The 11848-nt window shown below is 46.7% G+C and overlaps 1 protein-coding gene across 2 annotated transcripts in view; it reads left to right on the plus strand.

Annotated features, from left to right (window-relative positions):
• The window catches only part of LOC126534796 (protein-cysteine N-palmitoyltransferase HHAT-like), a 31632-nt gene extending 22578 nt beyond the window's left edge, over window positions 1-9054 (plus strand). For both annotated transcript variants that reach the window (XM_055072748.1, XM_050182032.3), the window contains 3 exons: window positions 429-630; window positions 3552-3690; window positions 8599-9054. In XM_055072748.1, the coding sequence (XP_054928723.1) occupies window positions 429-630; window positions 3552-3690; window positions 8599-8789 (532 nt within the window). In that variant the 3' untranslated portion in view covers window positions 8790-9054. The remainder of the gene's footprint in view (window positions 1-428; window positions 631-3551; window positions 3691-8598) is intronic.
• Window positions 9055-11848: the final 2794 nt, after the last annotated feature.

The following is an 11848-nucleotide window of genomic DNA, read 5'->3' on the forward strand; positions in this document are numbered from 1 at the left end:
GGGGATGTAAAAGTTGTAATCACTGCGGCGCACAAACCTAACCATTTCATGAAATTACGCGCGGAATAGTTGCCTTTTTATTTATTTCACTACCTTCAAGGCCCAAACGCGTTACATAAAGGAGCGGGGAACAACATGCATACTGAAGAACAAATTAATGCGGCTGCTAATAGTACGAATAACATTCAACTGCAGGTTTAAATGGACTTACGTCGGTCAGTCGGGCAAGTGAGAATAAAATAAAACACAATTCTACGCATCGCGGTTAGTTGTATGGCATTTATGTAACCGCTTCACCAAAGCTTCCTTTCACATGCGCGTTGTATCTAAATAACGCTTTACCAAGGACCTAAATATCCTGATTTCTGACCTTGGAATACACATTTATTTGATTTGAAGTCTGTCTGCCCGGCCCCTCTGCTGCACAGGTACCTCTACAAAGCGGTGATCGCGGGCCGCTGGACAGCGTGGTGGCGTTTTCTGGGCACCAGCGCCAGCTTCACCTTCGTGCTGCTCTGGCACACGGTGCAGCCGCACATGTTCCTCTGGACGACGACCAACTACCTGCTGGTCATGGCGGAGATGCTTTGCGCCGGGATCGCCGCCACGGCTCCCGTGCGGTCCTGGCTCGTAGGTGTCGTTCTACGTCGACGGCTTCGTTGTGTTGCTCCTGGTTATTTTTATTCGGCTACGCGTTGCGCCTAAAACTTCTTCGCCGCTTCCGGGGCATTGCAACCGGATCCCGATGTCGTCAACCGAGGTTGTTTAACCTTAGTCCGTTCGCGTACGTTATCTGTATCTCGACAACGTAGGCCGTCTATAGTTTCACTCGCACAGACAAATTTTCTTTTCATGCATTATCAGTGCATCTGTCCACGTAATAGATGCCCACAGGCAAGTGATGTTCACAGTGATTGATAGTCTGGACAACTTTCCATGATCAGAACAAAAACGAAAAATTCTTGGCCAGGGCTGCCAAAGGAACTTCGCGCAGAATTCTATATTCGCGTTACTAAATTTCCTGAGGCCTAAGGACTTTCACGATAGACTTTAAGAGCGCTGCCTGCTGCCGCTAAATAGTGTGCGCGGATTACTCTGTGTTCATCTCCTCGTCCCTTTCCGTCCCCGTATGACATCTTTATCTTTTTATCGTGATTAGCAAATATGCGGACACAGGAGGCGCATTTGCGCCGTCGCCGTTGGCGCCGTCGTGCTGTCATCGCATCGACGCGCAGGCTGGGCCTGCGCGTTGACGGTCCTGAAAGCATCGCAGCGTCTTAAAGAGAATCGCAGTGAGTTTGACTGCGAAAGTGACGAAGCCAAGCGAACGCACTGTCACGCTCCACTCAATGGGCTGTGCCGAAGCCAGGGAAGCATTTTGGTTTCCCGCTGCCTGCTGACAGTGGCGCCGAACGGTCGCAGATTCGCGTTCCTGATAAGTAGCTCTGTGCATACTACACCATGGTGCGCACACATTGGTCTCAGCGTAACGGGCACAAAATCTGTCTAAAAACTTTTTAACCCCGTATCCGCTTCCCACGTTCCGGGTTCCCGAGCAGAACTACTTTTGGGTAACGTCGCTGCTTGCCTATCAGTTTTTTTTCTCTCTCTCTCTATGTCTCTTTCTCTCTGGTCAGACTCGCTCACGTGGATCGCTGCCTAACGAATTGCTTAAAAAGGGTGAAAGAAAGAAAGATGGTTTAGCTGTCACATCTGAAATTGGAGCCTGATCGAAGATCAACAAACTATATCCAAAAGAAAACAAAAGAAGTAAAGCGCAAAGACAGAGAGAGAAACATATAGCCTACGGAAACTGAAATATATGCCGAACAAAATATGTACTGCGATGGCGTAAAGCCGCCCACAGTGTCCATGTAATTGCTATCGCAGCTTGCCAAGCGTTGATGCGCACGGGAGTCGTGATCGAATTCTCCCCGAAGTGCCACAGTCGTCCTGTCTGGTTGCCTTCAGGAATCGCAGAAGTGCTCTTGGGGCATTTTGCAGTGTTAGATACGGGACCTTTTCCTGAGCCTCCTTCGAGTTCACCAGACCACATCGAATCGCGCCACAGCTAATTAAGGAGCGCAGAAGCACTTCTACCCCGTTCCCGAGGCGCGGCACGTGCAAACGAGTTGGCGTCCCCCACCTCGTGCGCCGCAGGTGGAGCTATTCACTGCTTGACTCTTCCCGAAAGTGTAGCGGGAGCTTGGCACGGTTCCATGTAACGCAGGTCCCGAGCAAAGCTGCTTTGCAGCACTGAAACGTCACCCCCTTCCGCCTATTGTGACGGCGCTTGCAAGCCAGCAAGGCAATACCGCAGAGAGAAGTAAGCACTCGGACAATTGGGGCCCAAGGAGCGACCCTCGACGCCGGGTGTGACACAATCGCACGGGCGCCTACCATTGGCCGAAAATGGCGTCACCTGAGCGGGCTCGCCGATTGGCCGAACGTGACGTGACTTCGAGACACCGAAGGGCTTAAAATTCAGAGACCGGGAGCAGCAAGAGAGCATTCCTTCATTCATCTCTTTCGAGTTTCTGGCCACGGGCCGCAGCGTCCGAGTTGCTGCCGGCCCGTAATGACTTTATGACTGCTAATTTCTTTGTACTCTCACTGTAAATAATGTAAGTAAACCTCCAGTTTTCATCTTAAAGACCTCCCCAACCTCGGCCAACTCCTGGACCCAACGGCAAGGTCCAAAATCTGGAGGACAGCAATTGGGATTGTCCTCCAGATCCAACAGCAGTTGTTATGTGCAATGTCATTGTCGCAAGACCTTTATCGGTGAACAGGGTCTTTAGCCTTGACAAATTGGTGCGGAGGACAAGCCTTCTTTCTTCTTCAAGTGTGTGGTTTATTCGCAGACAAATGTTTTTTTTTTAAATTCAGCTGTTTTTGAAAGTAACAGCTTTATTTAAAATAGGGCTGCAATTCCAAAAGATGGCACATGTCCGCCATGCTCTCTCACTGGCATCCACGGTAAGTTTTTTTTTTTTTTACACATTCTTCACCTGCAATAACAGTAACAATAATTAAGAGAATCTCGCCTTGAACGTTGTTCGTTCGTAAAACGTGAGAATTCGTGGGCAACGAAAATAGCGAGGCTGTTAAATAAAAACATTTTTTGATAGCCTCTGTCACACAAGATAAATTGGGGTTCGCCTTCTGAAATTCGTTTGTGGCAGCGGTTATGATTTTCTACGGCTGAAGACAGTGCAACGGACCCGACTCGTGGCTACAACGAAGGCATTTCGATAAGCAATCATCACGGAAATGCGTGGTAGTCTCCCCGAACTAAATTGTACGCTGCGAGAGTTTATCAGGTGCTTGTTATCTTATTCCACATAGACACATATTTAGTGGAACTTACGTAGAACTAGATTAAGCGTATAGGCTATCTCCAGTGGACGTCCATCATGACGTCAGCTGTGGCTGTCGGAAGTTACGACCAACAAAGCAGCCGCGCAGTAGCATAATTTTAACAAAGTCTGCTTCAATTTATTTCCCTATGACGTGGCACCGTAATCATAAAATAACTGTTTAAATCGCAGACGACGCGATGTGGACCGGTCAGAGAGTCAGTACTCAAGGGCGTGCTGTGTGCGGTCAACCTGGTCGGGGCCTACGGCAGCTGTTTCTTCTTCTTGACGGACTACGACATTGCGAGTGGCGCAGTCAGAAAGCTGCTTGGTAAGTGTTACGCTAGCATGACCGTCTCTGTGGGATACTACGAAGTGAAAATCTGTGCATACTTAAGGACAAGCGTACAAGCTATGTATAAAACTGCGGAAGAATAGGAGTAGGGATCCACGGCGACCGCGGTGGAAGAATATGGGAGGTGTAGGAACTGGTTTTCGAGCGAGCGAGTAGACGCTATCTGTCGGGGTCCCGCCGGCTTGGCGTATGTGCATTAGGAATGTACGCCAAAGTATGCTAAGCAATGAACGCGTTTCGAAGCTCATTTCGTGCTGTTTCTTTTTTCTTTTCGAGTGCCGTTTATGGGCACTTCATGCTGGGAGAAAACGTCGAAGTGGATGTAGGCGAATGTAAATGGGGCATCAAAACAACAATAACAGCAACAACAACAAAACTACATATAATCCAGGTGGCTGCTCCATATACCCTTTATGCAATGGCGACTACCGCGAAGTGAAGCTAGAAACACAATTTCGTAGCAGTCAAACGCCCATGCAAGGCCTTTAGTCCAATGACAGTACCGGGTAATCGCAAAAAAGGCCCGTCACCAATCAAGGTGCACTGTTTCATTTTTGACTAGCTATGGCTTCGCTACCGACGTTTTATTAATCATGCATGGTTGCTCACACAGTTTCTAGGAGGGTGAGCCTGTCGTTACGAGGTTGTGCACACGCAGCAATGAAATTAGTCCGTTCAAGCATCTTCCTTACCCATGCCAAAGATTGTACTCACGGCAACGGAAGTAGTATTGTCACGTGGTAGTGATGGTCAGGAACACAGAAGCAAAACTGTATATGGCGAAACTAACTCTTTAATGGGCAAACCTGTGCCCAGAAGAGCAGCCTACGCTCAAAGCACAACGACAGCGGCGAACACAGTCAACGATCGCCGGAAAGTATGATCAGTAGGTCAAGCCCGTCAGCTTTATACATGAGTAGTTGAAGGTTCCAGAGTAATCGCTGGTGCCCGCGCGTGTTCTAGAAAGTACTACACAATTCGCGTCGCGCATACATGCAGTCAGATTGCACAAAAGTACGGTGACAACAGACAGTGGATAGAACCATCGATAACATCTGAGAAACTTCCGACGCATGCAGGCGAGTCCTGGGCTGAGCAATAACATTTGTTAGGCGGTGAAACGCAGTCACCCGAGAAAGACAAACAAGTACACGTGCCAGTACCAATAGTGTTCGAATTCAACTAGTGTGATTCGATGCGATGACCTAAGAACTGTATATCGGATGACTGTTTCGGGGGCACCTACGAGAGTGCAGGCGTTTATTGAACAGAGAAAACATGAGTGTTTGCAGATGGACCCAGCCAGCGAACGCAACAGAGAGAGCTGCACAATATGTACAAGAACATTTTGTGGGTGCTGTAAAACACGGGAAAATATATTTACGCATTGTAACGGTATGCTAGATTGTGCTGCGCTGTCCATTCATCGCAGACGACTTGGTGCTCGAAGTGTTCTTCGCAGACATAGTCTGTCAGCTGAAAGAATCGATCCATTCTCGGGATTGCACACACTGATCAGACGATCGTCGTATTTTGCCATAAAATAGGGCGAGAACCTTTTTCTTGCACTTGTACCCCGTGTCACAACGCAGGACAAATCATTTTCCCTCATTATGCGCTAAAAATCTCGGCTCATTGCTGGTAAAGCGCGCGCAAGACGGTCATGTGCTCTCATTTTCCCATTAGCTCAATGTAAGAGACGCACCCCCCCCCCCCCTTTCGCCCTCGCGCCATCTGCCACGCCATCTACCGACTACGCGCCCGAAACTATAGCGAATTGTGGACCCGCTCTGTCCACGGCGCCGACACGCAGCTCCCCATACACTTCTCATATAATTCCACCAAGACGACCACTATCCCAGCAACCTATAGGGTTTGCAGACCACATTGTCCTCTTCAGCAACGATGGGGAGGATTTGCAACAAATGAGTGAGGACCGTAGACGAGAAAATGGTAAAAGCACGATTGAATATTTATATGGCGAAGAAAAAATGCAATGTTTAATAACCTGGCAAGATAACGATAATTCATGACTGGAAGTCAGCCTCTGGAATATGTGCAAGGGTACGTTTATCTAGGTGAATTACTCAAAGGCGACCCTGATCGTGAAAACCAAATTTACAAAAGAACGAAACATGGGTTGAAGCGCACACGACAGGCATTACCAAATATGACGGATTGCTTACTACTAAACCTAGGAAAGTTTACACTTATTGCATCCGGCTGGTGCTAACATATGGGTAAGAAACGCTGACGTTAACAAAGAAGCTCGAGAGCAAGTTAAGGACCGCGCAAGGAGCGATGGAACGAGAAGAGCTAGGCGTCGCGTTAAGAGACAAGAAGAGAGCTGTGTGGATTTGGGAGCAAACGGGAGCAGCCCGCATTCCAACTGATAGAAGAAAAATGAAAAAAAAAAACGGTGCTCGGCAGCCCATGTAATGCGTAGGGTAGATAACCAGTGTTCTATTGTAGCTATAAAATGGGTGCCAAGGAAGGGAAGTGCAATCGAGAAACGTAGAGAATTACGTGATAGAATTGAATTAGGAAATTCCCAGGCATAACTTGGAATCTGCTAACGCAAGACAGGGGTCATTGGAGATGGCGGATCCTACGTCCTGGAGTGGAGCTAAATAACTACACCCATGATCAGATGTTGAAAATACCGGTGATTAAAGAAAATTATCAGGTCAACGTATAATGCTAAAATACATGTCCAGAGACTTCGCGGCTCTCATTTAGCTCCAGAAAACGGCTTAGTTGCAGATAAAATCACCACTGAAGGGGTCGCATTTCTTAAGCGCCATTCAGATTGCTCGCCACGTGCGAGGCAGTCTGACGCTGCAAACGTCATCGCCGAAAACAAGATTGCCCGACCACCAGAGGCGTCCTCAATGCTACCGTCAAGAGTTCGTTGTTTTTTTTTCTTCTTCTTAATCGAACAGAAGTTACAAGCAGCATTTGCCCTCGTGATATAACGCAATGCAATTACATGTTGTAGTTGTTCAGCCAGTAGTGACACAGCTTTAATGAAGCAGTGCGACGACGTCGGGCTAGATCTGGAATGTCTCTGCAGAGTCTCAAATCGTGTTCAATATGTACAGCTCCTGTTTGTATATCTAAAGCTCTGATCTCGGTACAATTGGCTTCCTCGGTGTTTTCGAGCATCGATCCATCTCTTTTGCTTCACCTAAAATGTTCCATAGTGTCTCTTTAAAGATGCTTTTTTTTAATGCTTCGCTGATCGTTCGTGTCAGTGAACAGTATGGATGATGATGGTGATGATGATTATGCTGCTGCTGCTGATGATGATAGTGGTGGTGGTGGTGGTGATTTCTTGGCCTCCCCTCTTAAACGGGGCGGTGACAAATACTCACCTAGCCTTTTTGAGTTAATGAGGTATGCCATAGATGCTGTTCTTTCATCGTTGCGCCATCTAACGTTGGTTGCGCGCGATATTATGACACAAAACAGAACTATGAGGGATAAAGGTGAGGGAACGCGAAAAGGTCAGTTTTTACTAACGAGCACATGAAAACAATGGTGAAAGTCCGCGAATTAACTGCTTTTATTTCAGTGTAATTGTGCAATTTACTATGACTGAAGGCGACACTTGCAGTGAGCTTTATATTCATAATTAGGAAAAGTGGCAATGACAGCTGAAGAAAGTGCAGCTTTGTGGAAGAAAGTGTTAAACTAAGACATTTGGAAGGGCAAGGGGTAAGATCTGTCTTCAATTTTTTATTTATACTTTATTTCAATGAATATATGAATATTATGGCAAACTTACTTTTATGCAGTGTAACTGCACCGTGCTTTCTATAAATAGTTTTATTGCCTCCACATGGTCGTTACTAAAATGTATAGATCGAAACGATTCCTCTAATATCAGCAGAGCACGTCAAACCTATACGCTTTATGGTTAACTAACAAAACATCCACGTTACATAACAAACACTGCAGTGCGCGATTGCACACATAGAATGCGATTGATAATAGTAGCGGTAATGCCTGTTGCCTTTTTCGGCTATCACATGCGATCAAATTGAGTGTCCGCCTCGGATTATCAAGCAAAACTGCTCACGCGAATGTTCTTGCACCCCCCCCCCCCTCCCCCACGTCGAGAAAAGGTTTTCTTTCGTAAATAGCATTCGTCACTGGCAGACCACTATTGCTAATTTTCGCGTTCCGCATCAGAATTGGCTGAGCACCGGTTCTTACGAACGACGTTAACGCACGGAGCGCTTGGTGAACACCCCCCACCCTGAACGTGGTGTTCAAATTAGCTGCTCCACAACCGGGAAGGTGCGCTGTCGTCTTTACCGCCACTAAGTATGAGAATTGTGAGCGTGGTATTCACGAAGCTTTTTCGTGCATAAGTATGTTCAGTGTCAGGATTGGGTCTAATTAGTTCTTGCGAACAATTCTAGCGTGATAACTTTTTTGTCAATATGCAGCCTGGTATTGAAATCCCCGCGGTGACAGAGCCGGTGGCGTAGATTGTATGACCAAGCAGTATAATGATCGGCCACTTTAGTATAGCCCATGCGCAAATGCAAAACTGTGCTATCTGCAACATGGTATTTAGAAAGAAAAAAACTCCTAATAAAAACAGAAACAATAGCAGTATGTGCAAACTGCAGAAAATTTGAAAATGCATGGTCGTGAGACGATTCTCTGTAGAAAATTATGTAGACGAAATAGGTTCAAATATGGCCACGAAAAAGAATGCTATTTGCTTACTCAATGCAATCATGGGTGTGGCATGCTTATGGGAGCGTTTAAAGATGTCGAGGGATAACTTTAGTAAATTAGAAAAAAGAAAGAAATGGCGCGATGAAAGAGACATCTAATTTATTGTTTCTTTTTTTCCTTACCGTGTGACAGTATTTCCTTTCCCACTGCTGCCTATTCTGTTCGGACTTTACTGCAAAGCGCAAGTTGCTATGGACATATTCGAATGGGAAAAAGCACGTATGCCTGAGAAGGCGGGCCGAGATGAAAGTCCACCCCAAACATCGGAGGCACCAAGTTCAACGCCTCGCCCTCGCCGGAAGCATGTTGTTTCAGACACATAAATAAGCGTTCGTGGTAAGGAAGATAAATAGTTGATATCGGGGCTCAAGGTAATTCTGAGTTGGTTGCTTCACTCATTGTCCCCAGAGGAAGGAAAGAGGCACCCACTGTACTGAAACTCGAATCATTCGTGTATAAAGATCATGCGGGCGATGAGAGTTCATTCCGCATGCCTGACCGAGGAGGTGCCCAGCTTATCATGACTCTTCGCGACTTTTTCTTCGCGCTCCTTCATTGTTACACGGGAAATAAATATTGATTGATTGACGTATTGATTCACTGATTGATTGATTGATTGATTGATTGATTGATTGATTGATTGATTGATTGATTGATTGATTGATTGATTGATTGATTGATTGATTGATTGTGGGTTTGTGATATTTAAGCTGACGTGGCCTGCGAACTGGTAATCTATGTACTACATTCACAAGGTTTCTGTGTCGGTACACTCGTATCCTGCCTCCCATATGTTTGCTGGTTCTCGGATTATTTTTCCGAGCAATTCTTTTTGCGTCCCCTCGGTGATGGAGTGGGTCGGGTGGTGAGTAAAGGTGCCAATATCTTCATGCTCTGCATATAATTAGCTCGAAAAAAAAAAGAACGCTTCTGAGTAAGCAGCAATAGTGACCGGGCGGCCATATCATTGAGAAGTCAATAGGTCAAGCAAAGTGCAGATGCGTGTGTCCCCTTAGATAGGCATTCGTCGAACGATCCCCTGGCGATCGACTCGAATCCAAAGCAGCCACAACTGCTATCCTGAGACATTCATTATTCAGTCTATGAGCAAAACGAGAACAAGCTGAAAGCAGGAGCCAACGTTTCGACAAGTGGACTTTTCTTCTTCTAGTGACTAGTGACTGTAGTGACTCCTAGTGACTAGTGATTCAGTCTAATGACTTTGCATCGCTTCCGTGCTATCCTCCTGGTAATAAAATGAAAAATGCTGAAGCCTGCTTGAAATTTGAAGAATGCGGAAAATTACTCAATTGGCTAAGTATGGTACCGAAAATTCGAGACAAATATACGGAATAATTCGGAATACACACGGTAATGTTTAGCTCGAAAACCATCATTGAAAGGGCAGGGTGAGACGACAGCCAATTTATTGTTCCGCACAGGCATCAGCCGTCGGCCGCCGCTCCAGCAACGTTCGGCCTTGAGGCCGTGAATCGCGTAGTGCTATTTATTTAAACTGAGCAAGAACTGCGACAGAGACTTGAATGTTTAGGATGAGAATGTGTGTGAAGCTAATGCACCTCATCTGTACAACGAGCGCCGGCATTTATACAGCCGTTCGTCATGGACACCCCTTCCGCAAGCCGAGCACAACAAGCTCTATACTACCACCAGCGCTGGATTGCCAATTGAGAACAGTGACTGCCAGGCTAACACCCCCTGCAGCAACAGCACAGAGTCAGACCACCACCGTTGGCAGAATGTAACAGGGAATGGTGAGCTTCGATAAGCATGCAAGTCAGCGCTACGGCCACCCCGCAGGCAAGCGCTACTGATAGAGTCGAGCAACTTCACTTTTCATAACAGCGAAGCCAAAGGTGGCATGAATGGTGTGCGCACCGCAAGTTTTCTTTCTATGCCGGGAATCAAGCAGGCAGGCAAATGATTGCTCGGACACTAGCAACACTTTTTTTGTCCATACGTACGCAAATACACATTAGTACGCGATGAAAGTAATCACAAAACCATTCCCAAGTTATACGATCGGCGCTGGCGACAAGAATTACGAGGTCGGAATCAACCAGCAGAGTCGCGCAGCAGGTCGCAAACAAGTTTTCTTTTTATGCGAGCACGCACGCCAATTCGTTAACGAAGTTTTTGCACGTCGTACGGTTAACTACGACATCCGCTGCACGGCCGTCTAGCAGCGCTACAAACATACAAAGGCTGTATCATATAAAAGGTAAAATCAAACATCTGCATTAAATTAATAAAATCAATCTGCATTAGTCTCCTTCAGCAGGTGAGCTTCCACGCTTTTTGGATTGCAGCACAGGCAGAATGAATGAACGAAAGGTACACTTCCAGCGCCTCCGCAGCTTTGGTCAAAGTATTATGTCGTTTACCCACTCACTGCTCACCGTGGTGGATGAAATAGCGCCTGTCTGAGCCGTGCCTGGAGCCGCTGTGGCCATTGTAAGCATGCGAGCAAACGCCGATCAGAAGGCGCTCAATGGCGGACGCGGTTACGCGGGCAAATATGGCGGCGCCCATGGGTCTATATGGTGCTCTGACCGTGCAGCTTGTCGATATTAACACCACGGCACGCACGAAACACAGTCATTAAAAACACCCTTGGACATTTTAAAATGGTTCAAGCGACTTAATGAAATATTACATCGGGGCCATGATTGTTTATGGGTGAAAAAGCGGAGGGAATCTACTATATATATGCATAGCTGCAGAAGTCCACTCTACACTCTTTGTCCACGCACTATAAGTGTGTCGAAGCTACGTTCTGTCACGTAAAACTGCGAGCGTTGTAACCTTTCTCAGGGCACAAGGGCTGTTCTTATAGTGTTTTGTGAGCAACGTTTGTTATCCCCAGTAGGAGACAGAGTGGCATTCCACTTCACAGAGGTCCGGTAAAGACTAGCAGCAAAATGAATGTGCTTTAGTTGACTTCACAGCGCAGCAAGTATGTATTATGGTGAGATTATTTAGTGTGTGAAAATTAAAAAAAAATACCAGCAAATGGATGCCTCGGGAGAACACCTCAGATTATAAGAAAGGGGGCGGTGGAGGACCTCCAGGGCATAGAAGGGGCAGCGGGGGAATCAAAGCTGGAACCGCGTCAGTACATTGGTTGAGGCCGCATCGGGGTTTGTTCGCATACAACACGGGAATGTGGAAGCCACTGCAAGCCCCCCCAATCCACAGACTTGTCCGGGTGTCAGTTTCTGTGTCCCCGTTTGACTTTTGGAGTCCTGAAGGCGCCGCCAAAATATGCTGAGTGAGGACACGTTGTTTACAGTTAGTACTAGCGCACATTAACCAGCACCTTCACCGCAGTACATTGTTTATGCTTTAGAGCATGCTTCAC

This window comes from Dermacentor andersoni, chromosome 7 (assembly GCF_023375885.2).
Source record: "Dermacentor andersoni chromosome 7, qqDerAnde1_hic_scaffold, whole genome shotgun sequence".
In the NCBI taxonomy this organism is placed as follows: Eukaryota; Metazoa; Arthropoda; class Arachnida; order Ixodida; family Ixodidae; genus Dermacentor; species Dermacentor andersoni.